This window comes from Caretta caretta, chromosome 8, assembly GCF_965140235.1.
Source record: "Caretta caretta isolate rCarCar2 chromosome 8, rCarCar1.hap1, whole genome shotgun sequence".
Lineage (NCBI taxonomy): Eukaryota > Metazoa > Chordata > Testudines > Cheloniidae > Caretta > Caretta caretta.
The window spans coordinates 105,668,391-105,693,921 of record NC_134213.1 but is presented as its reverse complement, the minus strand read 5'-3'; the positions used below and the strand labels follow the sequence as shown (position 1 = coordinate 105,693,921).

The 25,531-nt window shown below is 43.7% G+C and overlaps 1 protein-coding gene across 2 annotated transcripts in view; it reads right to left on the bottom strand.

The window, feature by feature from the left end:
* Positions 1–20,480, bottom strand: part of TESK2 (testis associated actin remodelling kinase 2) — a 124,621-nt gene extending 104,141 nt beyond the window's left edge. The window contains exons 1-2 of one of the 2 annotated variants that reach the window (XM_048862249.2): positions 20,246–20,480; positions 4,781–5,091 (exon numbers count right to left, since the gene is read on the bottom strand). In XM_048862249.2, coding sequence (XP_048718206.1) covers positions 4,781–5,002 — 222 coding nt within the window. In that variant the 5' untranslated portion in view covers positions 5,003–5,091; positions 20,246–20,480. The remainder of the gene's footprint in view (positions 1–4,780; positions 5,092–20,245) is intronic. The other variant, XM_048862248.2, reaches the window with a different exon arrangement.
* Positions 20,481–25,531: the final 5,051 nt, after the last annotated feature.

The window sequence follows — 25,531 nt, the reverse complement described above, 5'->3', positions numbered from 1 at the left end:
AAAGATTGACAAACTTTCTGTATGAATTATAAGGAAGTCACATAGCCAGACTGCACTGGGTGTATGTGTATCTAGTATGTATTAGCTTAGACCTAAAGGAAGTCCTTGTGAATGCTCTTCTTTAAGTGACATTTAGGGCTTGTCTACACTTACATTTTATAGCGCTCTAACTTGCTGGCTCGGGGGAGGGCAGGGGGGTAAAAAAATCACCCCCCTGAGCGCAGCAAGTCTGAGCGCTTTAAAGTGTGAGTGTGGACAGGCTCCCAGTGCTCAGAACTATTCCCCTCAAGGGGGTGGATTACCAGGAGGGCTGTAATAACGATTACCAGGAAAAACTAATACGTCTGAAGATTATATCTTTTAAATTAATCTAGAAGGGTATCAAATGCCAGTATGACATAGAATATACTGAAACCTCAGCAGATTGCTCAAGAGCAACATTTTAAGCTAAATATACGGGATTCAACTGATAAAGACTTAAAGGATAGGAATGTAATTAATGCTAGTCAATTTGGTTTTATGGAAAATAGGTCTTTTCAAACAAACCTGATCTCATTCTTTGAAGAGATTACAAGTTTGATTGATAAAAGTAACTGCATAGATGTAACATAGACATTTGTAAGGTGTTTAACTGTCAACATTAACTGTTTCACTGAAGATCATTTTAGCAAGGAAACCCAGCTAGTGTGCTTATTCCACAATCCCAATCTACTTCTCATTCCTTCCTGGCTTCCAAAACCCTCTATTGTCCCTTCATAGCTCCCAAAACTCCAGAATCCTAGTAACAGGTTCCACAAGACAGTTTGTTATGTTGTCAATACAAAAATCTTCCGCATATTGGAAACTGACAATTCATGGGCAGAGTGAATTAAATAGAATCAATATTAAAATAAATGCCCCAGGGCATTCTGGGCTGGTTGTATTACTCATACTGTATTTTGGTCAGAAAAAAGCCTGATTTTAAAATTCACCCAAGGCGGCTGAAGAATTTCCAGTCTGTCACAGAATTCAGGAGCCTTACCACAGAATTTAGGTACAGCTTGCTGCAGAGTCCATACGGCCTTGTATAAAGCTAACAGCACAAAACACTTTTCGCAGAAGGAGCTCTGAACAGAAGACAAATTAATTGTTCACTTCAGTCTTACTGTATTGTATAATGAACAGCATGTGTTTCATAGTGTAGGATTTAGTTTCAGTGTCTGACGCACATCTCCCCCACGTTGAATTATAGCTCTATCAGTACCTGAAGGTCTTGCCGTACACTTGCCTCCTAGCTGGAAACTTAAAACTTGTTTTATTAATAAAAGATTTTTCATGCCTAGCCCAATTTGAGAACAGTCCTTCATGTTCTGCACAGGCCTTTGGAGTCTAAGCCAGAAGCCAATTATTAGCCAACTACTTCTAACTATACCAGCTATTGCAGTATGACAGCTCAGAGAAATATTAAACTCTAATTTCATATTATATGATGTTAAGGATGCAAGAATTGCTACACTGCTGGCTAATAATATGCCAGATTAATACTCCATGCTGTGCAAACCCCAAAACACATCCATCTGGATTTAAGTAACTTGTCACTATTGAGTATCATAGGGGTAGCCATGTTAGTTTATATCCACAAAAACAACAAAGAGTCCGGTGGCACTTTAAAGACTAACAGATTTATTTGGGCATAAGCTTTCGTGGGTAAAAAAACCCACTTCTTCAGATGCATTGGTCACTTAAGAGCCCTTAAAGTTCCACTAGAAATTTTTTCTGCAATTATTATAGGAAGTGTATAAAACAAGAATTCAATAGTGCATTAAGATTTGCCCGGGCACACAACCATTAATAGAAAACAAAACCAATATGTGTTGTACTTGCTGCTAGTTATGTTTTTCTCATGATTTTGCATTAATAGGTGTTATACATAAAGGTACTTTCTTTTAAACTAGTATTTATTACAACCCCCAATTTAAGAGCAAGCAATTGCATCCATGGATTGTACTTGGAAAAGAATTTTTTCAACTAATCACAGAAATTAGACAAATAAAATGAACTGACCATATTGCAACCAGTTAGCCTTTCAAAGTATCCCTGGTTGTGTTACAGATACAAAGCCTACTTAAAAACAAACGAAAGGAAGCATTTTTTCACACAAAGCAGAGTCAACCTGTGGAACTCCTTGCCAAAGGATGTTGTGAAGGCCAAGACTATAACAGGGTTCAAAAAAGAACTAGATAAATTCATGGAGGATAGGTCCATCAATGGCTATTAGCCAGGATGGGTAGGGATGGTGTCCCTAGCCTCTGTTTGCCAGAACCTGGGAATGGGTGACAGGGAATGAATGGATCACTTGATAATTACCTGTTCTGTTCATTCCCTCTGGGGCACCTGGCATTGGCCACTGTCGGAAGACAGCATACTGGGCTAAATGGACATTTGGTCTGACCCAGTATGGCCGTTCTTATGTTCTTAATCCAATGTTTGATGAATACTTCAGAATGGTGTCACCAAAGCTCTTATTTCATATAATTTCATTAAGCTAGAAAGTTGTATTTTCTACCCACTTACAAAGCTGCCTCGGAAAAAAAGACTAGAATTATCTTGGATTTTTCTTGACTTTGATTTTCCACCTTAGAGACTGCATACCAAGATGAACTTCTAGTCCTTTGAACCATGAAATGGTCTCCATACTGGACATACATCAAGAAGCTTAATATGAAATCAGAGCACCAGTGAACTTAGGTTAATAACATAGGTGGCCCTACTGACATCATAGCAAAGCACAAACTTATCACCCAAGTAAGCACTAAAACTGCATCACAGGATATCATCTTAAAACATTTCTCATCCCTTTTGCTCCACAGTAATTTTGGGGGGGAGGGGGTGAGAAGAGAAGAGAACGTGAACCAGACTCCACCATTTTGGCATCCTTTACTCCCTGCAGATGATCTGCCGTCACTTCTGGAGGAACAGATCCCAGAGATATTACATTTTAAATCCACATCACCACCATAGGTCAAATGCGTGCCTAATGTAACATGCTCATTCAAGAGACTGACTCTGCAGTGGAGTTACAAGTTAAATACCTTTGACAAAGGACTAGAGAATGTCAAGCACATTGATTGTTAAAAACGAAGCTCAGTGGCAGCTACTATTTGCCTTCACTAAACTGTATATAGAAGCAAAGATCTTCCATGTGGCCTGTCATGATAAGATCATCTCTTCTAGAAAACTAAAGCAGCAGATCAACTAGCACATATGCTGGTAATGTATCCTTCCTCTGCCCACACCTTGCTCCTAACTGCTCCCACTAAATCCCTCACCCACTTTTGTTTCCTGACATTCTTCCATACTGCCTCTTCCACCTGGAACATCTGCCTTCTCCGCCTTGTGAAACTTTTCCCATTAAATCCATCAGTATTGGCTGGTAGATTAAGAACAATCAATTTAATCTAAAAAGCCTGTTTGCACAGCACATACAGGGCCTGCCGGAGATTACATTAGCTCCTAGAAATGCAAACAAGAAACAGCATCATTCTGTGTACCGTTATAATATGAATTCACTTTCTCCAGTTACTGAGAGGCTACTCCTTGCAGTGCTATGCCTTCGCACCAGAAGCAGATAGCTACATATGGAGTGTTGAACATTTCTGGGCAAAGAGGTGTAAACAAAATTTAAAAATTATAATTTATGTAATGTAACCTTTATTTTAAATTATTTTAAATTTGTAATTTAAGCATTTAACCACAGAATTAGGAGCTTTTACAATTTTAAAATATACAGTACAAAAGAAATGTTACATCACTAATGTAACATCTGGAAAAGCTGTATCTCATGTCACAGAGATGTAAATACAATTTGGACTGTGACTTTATTCAAAGCCATAAAATCAGGGAAGGAAGCCAATAATCTCTGCAACACCTTAAAGTCTAAAAGTCAATGCATTTATCAATTCCCCTATAGCAAAGTTAAGAGCTTTAAAAATATTTTACTTGGCCTAATACCTAGCAAAAATCAAAATGGCTATAAACCTTACTAGAAGAGCCAGAACGGCAGAACACTGAGACTGAACTTGAGAACTTGAGATTGCACAATCTCATCTTGGCTTTACAGTTTGGAAAGTCAGTAGATGCTGTAAACACTGAGAAGAAGCAGGTGACTGCCACAACCGCAGATCTGCTCAAAGAATAAGAGATTCTTTTTATTGAAAAACTGAATAAGAAAAAGAAAGCAGGGAATGAAGAGATGGAAACAGAAAAGAGGAGGAGGGTACAAAGGCATTGTGCAATAAACTACAGCATGTTGTTTCAAATTCCACAATTATGTGCCAACATCACAACATGTCTACTTCTTCTGTTAGGAAGCAAAGAAGATCAGCAACCTGTACTAAAGAAACAAATGCAGTTCTGCAGGCCCAATTAGAAAGCCAAATGGAAAACATCCAGACCACAGGTTCCCCAGCGTATAAGAGATAAATATTTAATGTGTGCATGCATTGACTAAAACATAGATAAGAAACAAAAAGCCAATCCAAAAATTTTCCACCATTTCCCACATCCTCCTCTGCAACTTTCCTAAAATAAATGACACACCATATTGTAAGTGGTTGGGGAAAACGTTATGCTACTTGCCAAGATCCCCACCACTTACCCACCCCTAGGCAAAGCACATACAAAAACTTCAGATGATTAACAGACCAGGAGAGGCCCCCATTCAGAAACGAGAAAACAGCCTCTGTACAAAATACTGCATCATCGACTTGAAAGAGGAGAATCACTAAGGTTAGCCACCCACCTTGAACACCTCAGAGAAGAAACCGGAGCCTATTTTCTCACAGGTGAAGTCATCAAGACGTGTAAGTCTGGAAAAGGCACTTATCAGGGCTCTGTACGAAGAGGTCCAAACTCTCCCCACCTGGGACACAGTCCCATCACCTCCGCCACCCCCATCAAAGTCTTCAATGCGCTCCAAGCGTGGTGGAAATCCTGCTATTGAATTCCGCTTACTTCGATCCATTATGGAAAATAAATGGTTCCTTTTGAAAAAGGAAGGATCTTCTCACATCTTAGGTGCTTAAGTAGTTTTTCTTCTGCTTTGGTGGGATGCTAGAAAACAAGAAGAAAAACACTTCATTAGCTACTACTATCAGGGACATACCCCAAAAAGAGTCCAACTCTTCAGTCACACCTCTTTAGCCTGACAAATTTAACTCTCATTAGGAAAAATAATCAGAATCCTAGTAAGCATACAAAAGGGAACAACATAGAGATGGACTGGACCGCCTAAAATGGCCTTTTCTGTCTTTAGATTCCAGAAATACCTTATATTTCTGGCTATAAGATTGAAGAGACACATACTCAAAGTATTGGGCCCCAAACACAGTTAGAAAAATCCTTCTATTCCTACACAAGGTTTTTTTTTTTAATTAGTCAAATAAAATACATTCTCTATTTCACTAAGATTTTTTTAATATTGCAGTAACTCCTCGCTTAATGTTGTAGTTATGTTCCTGAAAAATTTGACTTTAAGCGGAACGATGTTAAGCGAATCCCATTTCCCCATAAGAATTAATGTAAATGGGGAGGGGGTTTAGGTTCCAAGGACAATTTTTTTCACCAGACAAAAAGTATATATATATATATATATATATATATATATATATATATATATATATATATATATATATATATATATATATATATACACACACACACACACATATACACACACAGTATACATATATATATATACACACACACACAATATATGTACAGTATACCTTTTTTCACAATTTAATACAGTACACAGCAATGACGATTGTGAAGCTTGGTTAAGATGGTGGAGTCAGAGGGTGGGATATTTCCCGGATAATGCCTTAGTGCTAAATGATGAACTAGCACTCAACTGAGCCCTCAAGGGTTAACACACTGTTAATAGAAAAGGAGGACTTGTGGCACCTTAGAGACTAACCAATTTATTTGAGCATGAGCTTTCGTGAGCTACAGCTCACTTCATCGGATGCATACCGTGGAAACTGCAGAAGACATTATATACACACAGGTTTCAGAGGAACAGCCGTGTTAGTCTGTATTCGCAAAAAGAAAAGGAGTACTTGTGGCACCTTAGAGACTAACCAATTTATTTGAGCATGAGCTTTCGTGAGCTACAGCTCACTTCATCAGATGTATACCGTGGAAACGGTATACATCTGATGAAGTGAGCTGTAGCTCACGAAAGCTCATGCTCAAATAAATTGGTTAGTCTCTAAGGTGCCACAAGTACTCCTTTTCTATATACACACAGAGACCATGAAACAATACCTCCTCCCACCCCACTCTCCTGATGGTAATAGCTTATCTAAAGTGATCATCAAGTTGGGCCATTTCCAGCACAAATCCAGGTTTTCTCACCCTCCACCCCCCCACACACAAACTCACTCTCCTGCTGGTAACAGCCCATCCAAAGTGACAACTCTCTTCACAGTCAGAGTAGCAGCCGTGTTAGTCTGTATTCGCAAAAAGAAAAGGAGTACTTGTAGCACCTCAGAGACTAACCAATTTATTTGAGCATGAGCTTTCGTGATAATCAAGGTGGGATTTGTGCAGGAAATGGCCCACCTTGATTATCATACACACTGTGAAGAGAGTTATCACTTTGGATGGGCTATTACCAGCAGGAGAGCAAGCAGGAGGCTCCCACCAGCAGCTCCAAAGCAGAGGGCAGGAGCAGCACATGGCCATGGGGGAGGGGCAGCTGAACTGCCAGCAACTGATAGCCTGCTGGGCAGCTGCCGCACAGGGAACTTAGGGGAGCGGGAAGCTGATGTGGGGGCCGACGGTCCACCCAGGTTCCAAGCCCCCACCAGCTAGCGCCAACAGGCTGCTCTTTCTGCAAGCAGTGACAAAGCAGATGGCTGCCAAACAACATTATAAGGCAGCATTGCACAACTTTAAATGAGCATGTTCTCTAATTGATCAGCAACGAAACAGCGTTAACAAGGACAACTTTAAATGAAGAGTTCCTAGACTAGTTTTAGGAACCCGGCGAGAAAAATAATGTTTTATGCTTCACCATACTAGAGTAACAGTTAATGAACACTTCCCATAATTCTGCTGCCATCACAAGAAAACCACTCTGCGCTAAGACTTGACTGAGGATCCCTGGACCAAAAACAGCATGTCAAGGTTCCTTCCCCACTCTGAACTCTAGGGTACAGATGTGGGGACCTGCATGAAAGACCCCCTAAGCCTATTCTTACCAGCTTAGGTTAAACGCTGCCACCACCAAAGTGTTACACAAAGAACAGGGGAAGTGCCCACTTGGAAACGTCACCCCCCCCCCCATATCCCCCCAAGCACTACACCCCCTTTCCTGGGGAAGGCTTGATAAAAATCCTCACCAATTTGCATAGGTGAACACATACCCAAACTCTTGGATCTTAACAACAATGAAAAGCAATCAGGTTCTTAAAAGAAGAATTTTAATTAAAGAAAAAGTAAAAGAATCACCTCTGTAAAATCAGGATAGTAAATACCTTACAGGGTAATCAGATTCAAAACACAGAGAATCCTTCTAGGCAAAACCTTAAGTTACAAAAAGACACAAAAACAGGAATATACATTCCATTCAGCACAACTTATTTTATCAGCCATTTAAACAAAACAGGTTTCAGAGTAGCAGCCGTGTTACTCTGTATTCGCAAAAAGAAAAGGAGGATTTGTGGCACCTTAGAGACTAACCAATTTATTTGAGCATAAGCTTTCGTAAGCTACAGCTCACTTCATCGGAGCTGAAGCTTTCAAAAGCTTATACTCAAATAAATTGGTTAGTCTCTAAGGTGCCACAAGTCCTCCTTTTCTTTAAACAAAACAGAATCTAACTAGATTGCTTACTGACTTTTTACAGGAGTTCTGACCTGCATTCCTGCTCTGGTCCAGGCAAAGGCATCACACAGTCAGAGAGAACACTTTGTTCCCCCCCTCCAGCTTTTAAAATATCTTGTCTCCTCATTGGTCATTTTGGTCAAGTGCCAGAGAGGTTATCTTAGCTTCTTAACCCTTTACAGGTGAAAGGGTTTTTCCTCTGGCCAGGAGGGATTTAAAGGTGGTTACCCTTCCCTTTATATTTATGACACAGCACAACGTTAAAATCAGATAAAGGACGATCTTCATTAGCTGTCAGTAGCAGCACCTACATCTTTTATTCAGGTTTCCATACACTACAACTTCAGAGCCAACACCCTTAACCTGTAAAAAGAATGAGGAGTACTTGTGGAATCTTAGAGACTAACAAATTTATTTGGGCATAAGCTTTCATGGGCTAAAACCCACTTCATCAGATTCATGGAGTAGAAAATACAGCAGGAAGCTATATATCACACACACACACACACAGAACATGAAAAGATGGGGGTTGCCTTACCAACTCTAATGAGACAAATCAATTAAAGTGTGCTATCCTCAGCAGGAGGAAAAATCACTTTTGTAGTGGTAATCAGGGTGGCCCATTTCAAACAGTTGACAAGAAGGTGAGTAACAGCAGGGGGGGAAATCAGCATGGGGAAACAGTTTTTAGTTTGTGTAATTTAGTTTGTAAATTGTGTACTTTACATGGATGGGTCATTACACAAACTAAAATCTATTTCCCCATGCTAATTCTTCCTCCTACTGTTACTCACACCTTCTTGTCAACTGTTTGAAATGGGCCACCCTGATTACCACTAAAAAAGTGATTTTTCCTCCTGCTGAGGATAGCACACTTTAATTGATTTGTCTCATTAAAGTTGGTAAGGCAACCCCCATCTTTTCATGTTCTCTCTCTCTCTCTGTATCTTCCTACTTTATTTTCCATTCCATGCATCTGATGGAGTGAGTTTTAGCCCACGAAAGCTTATGCCCAAATAAAGTTGTTAGTCTCTAAGGTGCCACAAGTCCTCCTTGTTCTTTTTGCTGATACAGACTAACACGGCTGCCACTCTGAATCCCTCAGCCTGTGATAACTTACACAGGTTATGTCTACACTACCGCGATAAGTCGACCTACACTACACAACTCCAGCTATGTGAGTCGACATGCCTTAGGTCGAGTTACCACGGGGACTACACCGCAGGGGGTCGACAGGAGAAAATCTCCCATCAACTTACCTTACTCTTCTCGTTGGGGGTAGAGTACACGGGTCGACTGGAGAGTGATCTGCAGTTGATTTGGCGGGTCTTTGCTAGACCTGCTAAATCGACTGCTGGTGGATCGATCTCAGAGCTTCGATCCCTGCCATAGTGTAGACCTGCCCACAGTTCCACTGAAGTCAACAGAGCAATGACAGTTGAAGATTTAGCCCCCAAGTCTATTATAACATCAATGATGTTCCCACTCAAGGTAAAGTTCCAGAGTGGTTTTGGGGTTCTTTTTTCCTTTATTTAAAGCTACATTAATTTACATTCAATTCAAAATACAGAAAATACACTACTGTATGTTTGCCAAGTAGAAAAGGAAAAAACACCAGTAACGGATTTTTTTTTTTTTTTTTTTTTTTTTAAGAGGACAATGAAGTAATCAGGATGACTCTGTAGCCTATCAAACCAAACTTGCACTGGCAAACTTGACAGGTGGCCTACTTTTTTGTTTAAACCTTTAGGCTCACTAGGTTGTTCATCTTTTCATATTTAACTGCTTATTTACAGCAATTCAGTGTGTCCTTGGAGAATCTGAGTTCATCACAGAGTGAATAGATTTTTAAGGGTAAAGAGAAGGAAAAAAGAGGGGAGCCTCAAGCAGAAAAAACAGTGATCTATATTGAAAAGTGGACAAGTGAAGTCACTAATGAGACAAGGAACAGATGAGGCAGTTGTACTTCTATTTACACAGATGTAGGAGCCCTAAACCTGAAACAGTTACAAATGACAATTTAAAAATAGTCTATTGAGTTTTAAAGAGCATTTAAAAAAAAACAGAGGCTCACCAGCTGTCCCTTGGACACACAGCAATATTGTTTATAAGCATGTTTTGTATGCAATGCATGTCTTAGTTCATAGATGTTACTTCAGTGCCAAAATGCCAACAAAACAGATGGTAACCCCTTTTCTGTTCAATAGTGAACTTTATTTTGCAATGCCAAACAACATTCAGGTTACACTCTCAAGAAAAAGGAAAGAAGCAGTTACAGAATAAAAAAAATATGTTGCATTGCTCAGGTACCTACCACATATTTGACTAAGTCCTTGAAAATCAGGGAGAAATTATTAACAACATTGGCTAGGGATTGCTTTATCTCCACAATGCAGGATATGGTGGTGTTCCTATAGAAATCTATAAACACTTTCCTAAGCTGAATTTACCATGCAAATTCCCACAGCATATGCAAGCTGACCACACTTGGGTTCTGTGCTCATTGACTATCATGCTGTGGTGGCCCACTGATATGCAGGAGATCAAGGCTCAATTTTTAACCTCATATTCTTGCTCTGAGAGCTATTAGGGTCTGGAAGTGCTACAGAAGCAGCAGCACGGGCATGACGTCTGGCATCACTGCAACTGATAAAGAACAGCACCGACACCTCTGAAAACCATCCCCCCCGAGCCATAATAAGGATGATGCCCCAACACAATTTCTGAGATAGGTTAAAAATAAATAATAATAACTCTTAGTGCTCCAACTGAGATCTGAACAAACATTTTGTTGATTTAAAGAAGCACTAGGAAAGTAGATGAAGAGGAAGGTGCTCAAGAACAGCGAACAAGGTGCAGAGGAAATGCAACAGCAACTCATTTATATTTCCTATTCAGACAGAGTCCATCTTTAGAGAAGGACTAGATAAAATAGCACTAGAGGAAGGCACAAAGTTGGGGTATGACTTATTTATGCTGCAGTCCCACCCATAACGTGGTAGGTGCTTTCTCAGAGGATTGTCACAGTTCCTACCCCAAAGGGCTTACAACCAAAGCCCCGCTCCTTCAGTGGATTTCACATGAAGTAAGCCCCTGAATTTGCACAAGTTATGTCTACACTGCAATTAGACACCTGCGTCTGGCCCATTCCAGCTGACAGGGGCTCACAGGGCTTGAACTAAGATGCAATTGTGGTGTAGATGTTGAGCTCAAGCTCTGGGGCCCTTGCAGGGTCCTAGAGCCTGAGCTGCAGTCCAAGCCCAAATGTCTACACCAATTAAACAGGCCCTTAGCCCAAGTCAACTCGCATGGGCATCTAATTGCAGCACAGACATACTCACAGAGCTCTTCAGACTTCAGTCAGGCACCACTTGGGCACAGGGGTCCATCCACTGGAGTTCCTCGCAGGCTCAGGGACATGGTTTGTTAAGTTCATAGGTGAAACTGTGTGTGTGTAAAAATAAAAGATACAGGAGAGTACTGTTGTCCCCTATGCTAGCAATCAAGCACAACAGATGTGATGTTTGATCAAGCAGGAGAGAAACAGGAAAAAACCCACAAGCAACTGGGTACAAAAAAAAAACCTGAAAATTCTGTGAACAAAATCCAACCAGAGGTAAAAGAAAAAAAAATATCAGTCTCTCACTATGCTTTCCCTATTAGTTTGTTCTTTTAAAAAAAGAACTACACATGCACCATCCTTTATTACTTGAAATCACATGATGAACTTAGTTAGAGAAGGTCTATATAAGTCCCACACTGAAAAATTAAAACCTCAAAGGTTTTACCATCTGGATTCTCAAGTAACCCATTCCTTCATCTTGGCCAGGTAAGCTAGTCTAATTTCCAGACAGTTACTCAGTGCAAAAAATATCCATGGAAATTGCTAGGGTAGGAATTGTATTAGTCTCATTTTCTCACTAGGTTTGTAGATGCAGCATTAGAAAGAGGAAAAATTTAAGCAGGAAGCATTCCAAACAGGCCTAGTGTCATTTTGGCCAATTATACTAATGATCACATTCTCAATTAAATCATCCAGGGTTTAACTAACTGTCTAGTAAGTCTGACGTACTTTAATTAACCATAGCAAGTAGTAAATTAAAGTGCACTGAACAGAATCCAAAACAATCCCGTTGCAAAACCAGAGCATTTTTAATATTAACATTCAGCCTGGAAAACTGTTCAACTGTGCTCAATAGCCTATTAAAACACTGAACATGCTATAAGTGTTTTCTGCTTAACTGCTGGCTTTCAAACTCCTGTCTTTGGTATTCTTATACATTTGGTGAGGGTAGAAATACCCAACCCCAAGTCAGTGTATGGAAATATCTACAATATCTGTCTTCCAGAATGCTTCCTTGCCTTGCCCAACCATCTATCATTTTGCTAAAAAAGACACTGTCTAGGTATCTTAAATTATTTTTTTTTAAATTATGTATCAGTTCAAAGTCTTTTGGAAGCCTGAACTGAATTTTTTTTAAATAACTACAACATTTGTCTCCATTGCATGAATTCACCAATTTATTACTGTAGGGTTGCTTACAAAAGATTGCAGAATTTGTTTGTATTTATTTCACTTGAGGTTTGAGTTTACAGACATAAGCTTTTGTTTCAAAAATATCGACAGAAAAGCCCATTATGTCACATCGAGTTATCTCCCAGGGCACTTGCAAGGCAGCTCAAAAGACTAAATAACCCAGTGCTTTGCATTTTATTTCTTTTCAAAGAGATAAAATAGGTCAAGTTTCAGGCCTCCCACCTTGACAGTGTCCCTTTAATGCCTCAAGACACAAAACAAAGTCTCTCCCAAATAAACGGGTTCAGGCCTGTCTCTACTACAAGATTCAGGCAAGTTTAAGCATGTGCACATTTACACACGTCAATCTTAAAAAGACACAATTTCTACTAGAAAATTGACTGCTCTCTCTAACTACACAGCAGCAACCATTAACTACATGTCTATATATTACACACATACAGGACTTGTCGCTCGGCATCTAGCCTGGAAAGGAGAAGATCTGGTAGGTGCCTGTTATTAATTTTTAAATGTTTTCCAAAGAATGAGATGCCCAAGCTTTGACACAAGACATCTGCCAAATGTTAATCATTCAAGCTCCCAATTCTAAAACCGTGTTCCTGATCCAACTTCAATCCACAGTGCTATCAGAACATACAAGAAGCAGGTAGCCAAGGGTCACTTAGCAATGTTATCTATAAGGGAAAAAAGCAATCTCTGTACAGGGGGTCAAAATTCACACATCAACTAAGTCAAAAGAAGTGCATTTTGAGGATCTTGGTTCCCTAAATCTATGAGAAGCGGAAGGAGGTAAAGCATAAGAGACCAAAAGAGCTCAGAACCTGGAACTCCAGAATTCTGTTCCCAATGACTCCCGGTGTGACAGTCATTCTCTATGTCTGATTTTCCCAGTATGTAAAATGAAAATAATATTGGCCATCTCACCAGGGGCAGGGGGAAATCAGGCAAAGTTCGTACAGCACTGAGGCCTTACCCAACTCCCACTGAAGTCAATGGGAATCTGTAATGGGAAATAGACTGGGCTCTGTGGAACTTTTCTACACTAGGAAGTTACACTGGGCTGGCTGACATGACTTAAAATACATAATGTAGACAAGAGCACTTGTCTACACTGAATGTTATACATCATGTTAGTTAATGCGTTCTAATACAATATAAATTTCCTAGATCAGACAGCCCAAGGATATTTCCTCTCTCATCACCTCAGCTGCCTCCATAGATGACATGGGGATGCACGTCATTCCCATCCACTTCTTGTTTTGCAGCAGAGTCCTTAGCTATGGGAACACAGACACAATTACCTTTGCAAAGATTTAGCAGTGACTTCTTCCCTATGCATCACCACACGCAGCCCAAACATTGGTCCACAATATTAGTGGTCCACATCTGTTAGCAAAGCATAATTAATTGCATGTCAAACCTGGAAATATGGTAGACTTAACATCAAGAACTGAGAATGTTGCTCCAGTGTCACTGAATTTCCATAGGCTGCCCCTGATTGTACAGCTACAGAAGCTTGTGTACTGTAGTGGATTCAGCATGAAACTAGAAGCTGGGAGTTCAAGCGTGCTAATGCTGAAATGGCACATCCAGTCAGTGGCCATGCAAGGAAGTAACTTAACTGCTGTCTCTTTTCCCCCACCCCCAACTCAGTAAAATGATGATAATATCTACCTTACTCCTTCACACGGGGCTGTGAGAATTAGTTCTATTTTCAAAACACTGTAAAACCACTAAAGTGCAAATATACACAGGTGCCACCATTAGCTCTATAGGACATCAGACATTCGGCCCTGAGGAACTCAGGATATTGAGCTTTGAAAAAATGCTAAATCCTGGATTTTTAATTTTACATTCATATTATATTTCTCTGATCTTCGTTGTTCCTGAAAGAGCCACTTTCTGACTCTAGCCAATGCTATTATAATGTATGCTTTCCACAAAAAGACCACAAGTTCCTCAGAAGTGACCTGCATTACCCCTGCTCCAGAGACTGTCAGCTGGCTAAACTGCGTGGTAGTTTGTGATGCCAATACACCTCCAAAAGAGGCTGAACTGAAACAAACCTCTCACCTAATTTGTGAATCCAGCCAAGTCTGAATTCAGTAAACGGGACTGACTGGTCCTTAACCCCTTACACAGAACCTGGCATTCAAGCCCAAGTACAATGGTCACAAACATTTTTAAGCATCTAACACTCATTCAGGAAATGTAAATACAACAACAACCCTGAAATACTAAATGCTTTGTCCTTAGTGTTCCTGCCAATAACTTCTAAGGTCCATTTAATTTAAAGGTAACCCCATTAAGGGACCTGGTAACCACCTGCAGTCCCCTAACCTGGTTGTAACAGTTCCACTTTGTAGCATACACAAGACCTTATGCTAAACAGACTAAAGACAGGTATATGATTTGCTTTAGCTTGGTTACAACACATGGTTGCTGTATTTAAATAATCCATTTCAGGCAAGGTACATATCCCTTTTGAGAGGCAGGAAAGGTGAGCTGTCTAGAAGGCATAATGACCCGTTTGTCCCTCCCTACACAAAGCAGCATAGATAGTGCAGAGCTCAGAGCAGTACTGAGAGGAAGTTGCTTTTGCCTCCTGGATTCTGGAGTTGCTAGGGCTTCCTTAGGCACAGAACAGGTTAGGGTAGCTCTAAATAATGCCCTGGAGGCCAAGACCCCTAATAGTCAAGGCCTAGGAATGCACTGGCCATATCCCTTCCCACCCCTTCACTAGGGGCTATCCCCCTCTGCATTTGGAGTATTCTCAGGAAATAGGAAGCAGCTTTCAGATACTTTGCAGCCCCTTCGCATCAGCCAATGCAAATGAGCCATAAGGCATTAAAGAATCCAGCACAACAAAGGCAGGAAGAAAAGATAAATAAATGCTGGGAAAGATAAAATGAAGAGACGTACCGGTATGTATCCCTGAGTGTAAAAAGGGCAGAAACACAAGGTCTTTTAGGTTATTCCCATTCATGAGGGATAATCATTTTAACTTTTATTTTTCAAATAAAACAGAACAGAAACATAAGATTAAAATCTCTCCTAACATTTCAGCCACAGAGAAAATAAGAAGCTGGCTGAAACAGATGATTTTACTTAATGTCACAATAATCATAGAATATCAGGGTTGGAAGGGACCTCAGGAGGTCATCTTGTCCAACCCCCTGCTCAAAGCAGGACCACTCCCCAACTAAATCATCCCAGCCAGGGCTTTGTCAAGCCTGACCTTAAAAACTTCTAAGGAAGGAGATTCCACCACCTCCCTAGGTAACGCATTCCAGTGTTTCACCACCCTCCTAGTGAAAAAGTTTTTCCTAATATCCAACTTAAACCTCCCCCACTGCAACTTGAGACCATTACTCCTCGTTCTGTCATATGCTACCACTGAGAACAGTCGAGATCCATCTTCTTTGGAACCTCCTTCCAGGTACTTGAAAGCAGCTATCAAATCCCCCCTCATTCTTCTCTTCCGCAGACTAAACAATCCCAGTTCCCTCAGCCTCTCCTCATAACTCATGTGTTCCAGTCCCCTAATCATCTTTGTTGCCCTCCGCTGGACTCTCTCCAATTTTTCCACATCCTTCTTGTAGTGTGGGGCCCAAAACTGGACACAGTACTGCAGATGAGGCCTCACCAATGTCGAATAGAGGGGAACGATCACGTCCCTCAATCTGCTGGCAATGCCCCTACTTACACATACCAAAATGCCATTGGCCTTTTTGGTTACAAGGGCACACTGTTGACTCATATCCAGCTTCTCGTCCACTGTAACCCCTAGGTCCTTTTCTGCAGAACTGCTGCCGAGCCATTCGGTCCCTAGTCTGAGCAGTGCATTGGATTCTTCCGTCCTAAGTACAGGACTCTGCACTTGTCCTTGTTGAACCTCATCAGATTTCTTTTGGCCCAATCCTCTAAATTGTCTAAGGCTCTCTGTATCCTATCCCTACCCTCCAGCGTATCTACCTCTCCTCCCAGTTTAGAGTCATCTGCAAACTTGCTGATCCTCCAGATCATTAATGAAGATACTGAACAAAACTGGCCCCAGGACCAACCCTTGGGGCACTCCACTTGATACCGGCTGCGAACTAGACATGGAGCCATTGATCACTACCCGTTGAGCCCGACCATCTAGCCAGCTTTCTATCCACCTTATAGTCCATTCATCCAGCCCATACTTCTTTAACTTGCTGGCAAGAATACTATGGAAGACCGTGTCAAAAGCTTTGCTAAAGTCAAGGAATAACAAGTCCACTGCTTTCCCCTCATCCACAGAGCCAGTTATTTCATCATAGAAGGCAATTAGATTAGTCAGGCATGACTTGCCCTTGGTGAATCCATGCTGACTGTTCCTGATCACTTTCCTCTCCTCTAAGTGCTTCAGAATTGATTCCTTGAGGACCTGTTCCATGATTTTTCCAGGGACTGAGGTGAGGCTGACTGGCCTGTAGTTCCCCGGATCCTCCTCCTTCCCTTTTTTAAAGATGGGCACTACATTAGCCTTTTTCCAGTTGTCCGGATCTCCCCCAATCACCATGAGTTTTCAAAGATAATGGCCAATGGCTCTGTAATCATATCCGCCAACTCCTTTAGCACTCTCGGATGCAGCGCATCCGGCCCCATTGACTTGTGCTCTTCCAGATTTTCTAAATAGTCCCGAACCACTTCTTTCTCCACAGAGAGCTGGTCACCTCCTCCCCATGCTGTGCTGCCCAGTGCAGTAGTCTGGGAGCTGACCTTGTTTGTGAAGACAGAGGCAAAAAAAAAGCATTAAGTACATTAGCTTTTTCCACATCCTCTGTCACTAGGTTGCCTCCCTCATTCAGTAAGGGGCCCACACTTTCCTTGACTTTCTTCTTGTTGCTAACATACCTGAAGAAACCCTTCTTGTTACTCTTAACATCTCTTGCTAGCTGCAACTCCAAGTGTGATTTGGCCTTCCTGATTTCACTCCTAATGCAGACTTGGCTTTTATCTGTCATTTATAAACTCACATAGCTGAAACACATAAAGCATGCCTTGAAAAGCACGCCTTGAAAAGCACAGGCAGTTTAGTTATTTAGCTTGTGGCTACAGAGATCACAGAAATTCTGCATATCAACTATTTACAACAACTATAACAACAATAAAGAACATTGTTTATTTAGCATGGTAGGTATGCAATAAAAAAGTCACAGGTCCCTGTGACAAGAAGCTTACAATCTAAATCAGACATAACACAGGGAGGCTAGACAACAGATGGGGATAGTGGGAGGGATACAAGTGACCAATCATGAGATATACTTATTGCTACATATGCAGTTTGGTTAGTTCCTTTTTTATAATATATTAAAATCTGGAGAGAGAATGAAGGCCAGAGAGAGGTTAGCTTACATAATTTACATTTTCAGAGCTCTACACAAATATTACTGGTTTTCCACCCAAAAGCGTGTCATTTTTGCATTCATTGCAAAACAGTGACCTGTAATAATCAGTTGCATAAAAAGCCACAATTATAAACATACATGTTTCAATGCAGTGGATCTTGTAATAGTAAAACCTTTTCATCATTATTATAAAGGATAATGTTTTAAGTTACAGGCACTGCATACTTTCAACGTTGGTTAATTTCATTTTTTCCATGTGCCTCCCTATATTATACAATGAAGCAAGAAATAGGGATCCTCATTTCTCCCCCATCCCATCCCTCAACCCTTCAGAGTAGAAACAGGTGATCCACTGGCACAAGAATGGCTTAGCACAATGAATTTAAAAAGACAGCATACACTTTCCATCAAGTGTTGGACAATGCCACAAAGATCGGCAGTACAAACTAAACGTGTTTTATATGCAGCTGTTTACATGAAGCCAGAACTAGTGCAGGTGGAATTATACAGCAGATGTCTGTGGCCAGGCAGTAAGGGCCAGACAGCAGTCACATACCTTCTATTGATTTAGCAGATTATACAACAATACACACATTTTCAAGCCAAAAAGACTTAGTAGAAATGTCTATGGAACATTCACTGGTATGTCAGACCTTTCCATAAAACACTTTTCTAAAGTTATAAATTCCAGTGCATCCATGTGCAGATTATAAATTTACTGATCCGCAGATTGAGATGCTAGAAATCTGATCTCTGATTATGAAAAATGATTACTACTTCAGAGGATATGTAAAGTTCATTTTTAAAGAATAGTTCATATATTATCCTAAATAATGGTTATAAGTTTCAACCTATTACCATACATAAAATACAAATAAAAGTCTCAGAGAACGCAGGATAAGATACAAAAACAATTCCATCAAACAACAACTGCAATTGTTTCAACTTGCAAGACTCAGTATTCAGCTGAGCACTTAAAAGTTCCACACTAACTGGAATGGCATATACTAAGAATTATCATTTAAATTTAAAAAGCATCTTTTATCTGAAAACCATAAAACAAATATATAAACATACACCTGCATGGCCGAGTCTGTCATTAACACAAATTTGGAGACTAACCAATTTATTTGAGCATAAGCTTTCGTGAGCTACAGCTGTAGGGAAAGAACAACAGAAAAGAATACTAACAATGAAACTTGCACCAAGGACGGCTCCGATGAACCCTCCCCCTACCAGAATGACTGGATTTGTGTTCGTACCTTAGTTAGCTCCTTAAGGAGCTTCCACTATAATGCTATGGATTTTAATAGCACCTTTCATCGAAATATCTTGGCGCAAACAGATCCACGTGCACCTGGTTAACCAAGCCCAGTATTATGGCTTTCGGCAGCAGACTGCAAAATAACCCGTGGGGACAAGCTGCTCCCCGGAGCCCACTGATTCTCACCCGCCCCCCGAGACAAGCTGCGCTCCCCCATGACAAGCTGCTCCCGCCCAATCCGCCCCCATGACAAGCTGCGCTCCCCCCTGCTCCCCCCAATCCGCCCCCATGACGAGCCGCGCTCCCCCCTGCTCCCCCCAATCCGCCCCCATGACAAGCAAGCTGCTCCCCCCAATCCGCCCCCATGACAAGCTGCCCTTCCCCCTGCTCCCCCCCAATCCGCCCCCATGACGAGCTGCGCTCCCCCCTGCTCCCCCCCAATCCGCCCCCATGACGAGCTGCGCTCCCCCCTGTTCCCCCCCATCCGCCCCCATGACAAGCTGCGCTCCCCCCAATCCGCCCCCATGACAAGCTGCGCTCCCCCCTGCTCCCCCCCAATCCGCCCCCATGTCAAGCAAGCTGCTCCCCCCAATCCACCCCCATGACAAGCTGCCCTTCCCCCTGCTCCCCCCAATCCGCCCCCATGACGAGCTGCCCTTCCCCCTGCTCCCCCCCGCCCCCATGACGAGCTGCCCTTCCCCCTGCTCCCCCCCGCCCCCATGACAAGCTGCCCTTCCCCCTGCTCCCCCCCGCCCCCATGACAAGCTGCCCTTCCCCCTGCTCCCCCCCCGCCCCCATGACAAGCTGCCCTTCCCCCTGCTCCCCCCCCGCCCCCATGACAAGCTGCCCTTCCCCCTGCTCCCCCCCCGCCCCCATGACAAGCTGCCCTTCCCCCTGCACCCCCCCCGCCCCCATGACAAGCTGCCCTTCCCCCTGCACCCCCCCAATCCACCCCCATGACAAGCTGCCCTTCCCCCTGCTCCCCCCCCGCCCCCATGACAAGCTGCCCTTCCCCCTGCACCCCCCCGCCCCCATGACAAGCTGCCCTTCCCCCTGCACCCCCCCCCCAATCTGCCCCCAACCTCCTGCTCCCACGCCGCGTGACAAGCTGCTCCCTCCGGCTGCAAAATCACCCCCCACCCCCCCACCGCGGCTCCCCCGGCAGCAGCAGGGACACGAGCGGCAGCTCCCCGCCCTCACCTGCAGCGAGGCCCGGGCGGGAGCGGGGCCCGCGCGCCGGGAGGTCTCTCATCGCCGCGTCCCGCGCCGGCACCCCCGGCCCCTCAGCGCCCCGGGGAGGGTCCGTGGCCCCCGCCGCACGCGAGGGGGGGCCATGTGGGGCGAGCCCCCCCACCAGCAGGGCCCAAGGGGAGGGGCCGCTGCGCTCACGCCTTGACCCCCAGCCTCCACCCCGCCAGCGCCTCGCGTCGGCCCAGCCCCCCTCGCCTCAACGCCACTGCGGGCCCGCCCGCGCCCGAGCCCGAGCCAGCCAGACCCCGACTCAGGGGGCGGCCCCGATCGATGAACGCCCCAGCCACGGCGTCCAATCGGCACCGCCGGACGCTTGATGGACAGGCCCGGCTGGACCAATCAAAGAGTTCCCCCTGATGGTTGGACAAAATTATTTGATTGACAGCCCTCTCGGCCGTCCACAATGAAACGCAACAAAGCTCCGGCAGCAGCCGGACCCACTAGGAAGTAAGGGAAGGAGAAGAAAGTGGGAGGGAATGGAGGGGGCGTTGCTAGGGGCGCCTCAAACCGATTGGCCAGCAGTTGAAGGCGGGAGTAAATAAAAGACTGTCCAATGAGAGTGAGACTGACAGTGATTGACAAGTATGAGAGCCAATTAGAAATTATTTCTGAGGTGAGCGGCGTGAAGCTGTCAACAGGGCCCGTGCATCGATGGCGCGGGAGGGAGAGTGGGAGGGGTGATGGGCGAGAGCCTGGTCCGGAGCCGTGGTGCGAACAGGACCCAGCATGCACTGCGCCGCCCCGTTCTAAGGGCGGGGGGAGGCAGCCAGGCTGTGTCCGGGGGGGGGGGGGTGCACAGGGGGAGACAGGGCCTGACCTGCGGGGGGGGGACACAGGGTCTGTGCGGGGGGGCAAAGGGGGAGACAGGGCCTGACCTGCAGGGGGGGCACAGTGGGACACAGGGTCTGTGCGGGGGGGGACACAGGGTCTGTGTGGGGGGGACACAGGGGAGAGAGGGCCTGACCTGTGGGGGGGGCACAGCAGGACACAGGGTCTGTGGGGGGGGGCCACAGGGGGAGACAGGGGAGAGAGGGCCTGACCTGTGGGGGGGGCACAGCGGGACACAGGGTCTGTGCGGGGGGGGAGCACAGGGGAGACAGGGCCTGAGCTGTGGTGGGGGGCACAAGGGGAGACAGGGCCTGACCTGCAGGGGGGGAGGGGGACACAGGGTCTGTGCGGGGAGGGGGCACAGGGGGAGACAGGGCCTGACCTGTGGGGGGGGGCACAGCAGGACACAGGGTCTGTGCGGGGGGGGAAGGGTGCAGAGGGAGACGGGGCCTGACCTGCAGGGGGAGGGGGCACAGGGGAGACATGGTCTGTGCAAGGGGGGGCACAGAGGGAGACAGGGCCTGACCTGTGGGGGGGCACAGGGGGAGACATGGTCTGTGCAAGGGGGGGCCCTGATGCACTCTGCCTCAGACAACAGGGAAGCCGCCTGCTTGGATTACCAGTGTAACTGGCCTTGGCCAAGCACCCAGGGGTTTCTGCAGGGCTCAGTCCTGTGACCTTCAGCGCGAAACACACAAGGCTGAGTAGCACCTGTGCTAAATGGCAGGTTTCAGAGTAGCAGCCGTGTTAGACTGTATCCACAAAAAGAAAAGGAGGACTTGTGGCACCTTAGAGACTAACCCATTTATTGGATCATAAGCTTTCGTGAGCTACATCCGATGAAGTGAGCTGTAGCTCACGAAAGCTTATGCTCAAATAAATTTGTTAGTCTCTAAGGTGCCACAAGTCCTCCTTTTCTTTTTGTGCTAAATAAGTGTTAGCAATCCGTGAGTTGTTATAATCCCAGGGGACATACACTACATTATGCATGGTTATCACATATTTCTCCCCAGACAACACGGTCCCAAGTGGTGAAGGTTCCTACTAGTTCACATCCCTGCTGGTGCATCTTGTGGTAAATCACCCCTGGTTGAACTCTGATCATTCAGCTCCCAAAACCTCTCTCTACTAGTTCAGTTCAAGAGTTCTCTGAGCTATGAGCAGGTAGCAGGCTGTTATCCTTGTTGCAGACAGCTCCTAAAGGCACAGGCAGATGCATTTAAGCCAGAAGTATTGTGATGGCTTGCTGGTACCTGCCATCTTTATGGGCCACATCTCTGCTCAGATTGAGACAGAGCTCTGCATGCCAGGACCTGTTGTCTCCATAGGGCCGTACCTCTACTTTAAATATCAGAATACCTGCAGCCTTATCCATTTTACATAAGTTAGTTGGGCTTCTGCAAAATTGTCAGCCTGGTTCCATTATGTGAGCAAAATTTAGATGCCCCTGTTTGAGGGTATTTACTCCTACCACGTGTGCCAAGCTACATGTATCCTGGCCCGAGTATAAAGTTATGGTGACACCTAGTGCTCAAACAAATGAACATATGTGGTGACAGAAATTACATAGAAAATAAGATAGGTTTCAGAGTAACAGCCGTGTTAGTCTGTATTCGCAAAGAGAAAAGGAGGACTTGTGGCACCTTAGAGACTAACCAATTTATTTGAGCATAAGCTTTTGTGAGCTGCAGCTCACTTCATCGGATGCATACTGTGGAAAGTGTAGAAGATCTTTTTATATACACACAAAGCATGAAAAAATACCTCCTCCCACCCCACTCTCCTGCTGCTAATAGCTTATCTAATGGCCCTACTTGATTATCATACACATTGTAAGGAGAGTGATCACTTTAGATAAGCTATTAGCAGCAGGAGAGTGGGGTGGGAGGAGGTATTTTTTCATGCTTTGTGTGTATATAAAAAGATCTTCTACACTTTCCACAGTATGCATCCGATGAAAAGTGAGCTGTAGCTCACGAAAGCTTATGCTCAAATAAATTGGTTAGTCTCTAAGGTGCCACAAGTACCCCTTTTCTCTTATAGAAAATAAGAGGGGAGAGATGTATTAGGTCACATATCAGCCATCCTCTGAGGGGAATGTAATGATTTCAGCATTTTGGGAGTAGTCAGACACATGAAGCAAGGGAAGAAATTTTGCCTGATAGCAAATACCAACCTGGAAGTGGACATTTTGTGCACAGAGGGAAACATGCACAGAGTAATACAGAGTCTGTACTAGCTTGCACTGTAAAAATCTGTTCAGGTTGTGGGGACATGATGCTGTGAAGAGTAGCTCTCCCCCAGTCTTGCCTCCATTGCCTTCACTGGACTTATAGCAGGGACAAATTTGGCCCTCTGTACCTCAGTTTCCCAATCTGTTAAATGGGAATTATGACACCTATCAACCTCACAATGGGTTGTAAGTTTTAATTAATGTCTATAAAGTGATTTGACATTCACAAATGGAAAGGCAAAATATTATAAACATACACACTCATCTAAACCAAAGGAAAAGCTGACTGCAAAAACCTCTTCACTGCTTAATTCTTTTTTTAATGACTTCTGCAGGGCTAGTCTCTCAACAAATGTCTCTTCATTACAGTTTAATGGAGACCTACCTGTCCTGGGTTTCAGTTAATCGTTTTTGATGCATAAACAACATAAAATTTCAGCCTGAACAGTTCAAGTTTGGCAAAGTTACAAGCAAGTTAAAAAAGCATCTCAGAACAGGAAGTGTCAGGCGACCTTAATTTGTTAGTCTCTAAGGAACCACAAGGACTCCTCGTTGTTTAGGCAACCATAACTATCGCAATGCTATCAATTCTGTCTACAATATATGATATTTTCTCTGTGTATTGTTAGTACAGTCTACTCTTTCTAATTTAGTCTAAAAATAGTTCGATTCACATTCATAATGGAACCATCAGTAGCAACTCCATTGTTCAAGTTGCTTTGAGATTTACACTTAAAGCATGATTAAAGTCTGTTTTACACTTTACTAACTAAATTTAGTCTCCAAATTTTGCACAACAACTTTTCAATTGACTTTTCTATGTACATTTAATGGAAAAATCTTTACTAACTTTTGCAGAGGAGACATTTTTAAAGCACTCTCTTTTTTTGAAATTTTATCTTATTTTTCCTCATTTTTCTTTTGAATTCCTCTAGCTAAAAAAAACCAAATCAGTCACCACAAACTCAAAACTTCACACATTCCCCACATACCCCAATGTCTATTCTGCTAACCTCTCAGCCATAGAGCACTATCCAATTTCTACAATTAAACATAGAGAATTATTAAGTTCTTCATCAGAACCTAATTCAGCTGTCCCAATAAAGCAGACAGAACTACTCAGATCTGTCAGCTATTTCTGTTTTCTGATGCTCTAGGTCTAGGAGATAGATGCCTTTGTAGCAAAATTGCAAGCGTTTGCCCTCTTGGCAGCATGAGCTCAAGAATGGCCCCTTTACTCAAACGAAATTCCCTTAAGTTACATTTTGGAGCTTTAAATTCAAGTGCAGTTTATTTGAACAGTTCATTCAACATTTAAAAGAATATGAACACCAAACTCTTAAACATCTCAGTGTTTTCATGTCCATGCAGCAGATCATGAATATTCAGCCTGGTGGGAATCCTCTAGAATCAAGTGTTCGTTGCTGCTTCATTCTCAGTGAAACTAACTGCGACAATTTTTTTTTTTAATCTAGCTATTCCCCAGAACTCTCTTATACCAGTTGGTATTTTAAAGCTGTTATTAATTTGCTCCAAGGTGACACCTTGTGGTAGCCATTCCAGCTATTTGGGATACCATGCCTATTATACTGAAGCAAAAACATTCTCTTTCACCCACTCTGTCCTTCCAAAAATGTCACCCAGTTGCTGCATTTCAACATGATTTCAATGTGTGTCTCTAATATACCTACAGATGTCTTTGTTGGCAACTTTAATGTGCTGGAACTTATATGAACTGGGGTTGTGGAGTAACATTACTACCCTATGCCAGTGTAATCTAGTCATCACAAGCCTCATTTGCTCTGTGGAAACACTGTTCATCTATCTCAGGGGTGGCCAACCTGAGCCTGAGAAGGAGCCAGAATTTACCAATGCACATTGCCAAAGAGCCCCAGTAATATGTCAGCAGCCCCCCATCAGCTCTTTCCTGCCCCCCCCACCCCACTCCCAGCAGTCAGGGGAGGGGGCGGGAAGGGGTGCAGTGGGGGCAGGGCCTGTGGCAGAGCCAGGGGTAGAGCAGTGAGCACCCCCTGGCCCATTGGAAAGTTGGCGCCTGGAGCTCCAGCCCCGGAGTCGGTGCCTGTATAAGGAGCCGCATGTTAACGTCTGAAGAGCCGCATGTGGCTCCAGGGCACAGGTTGGCCACCCCTGCTCTATCTAACTATTTTTAATGT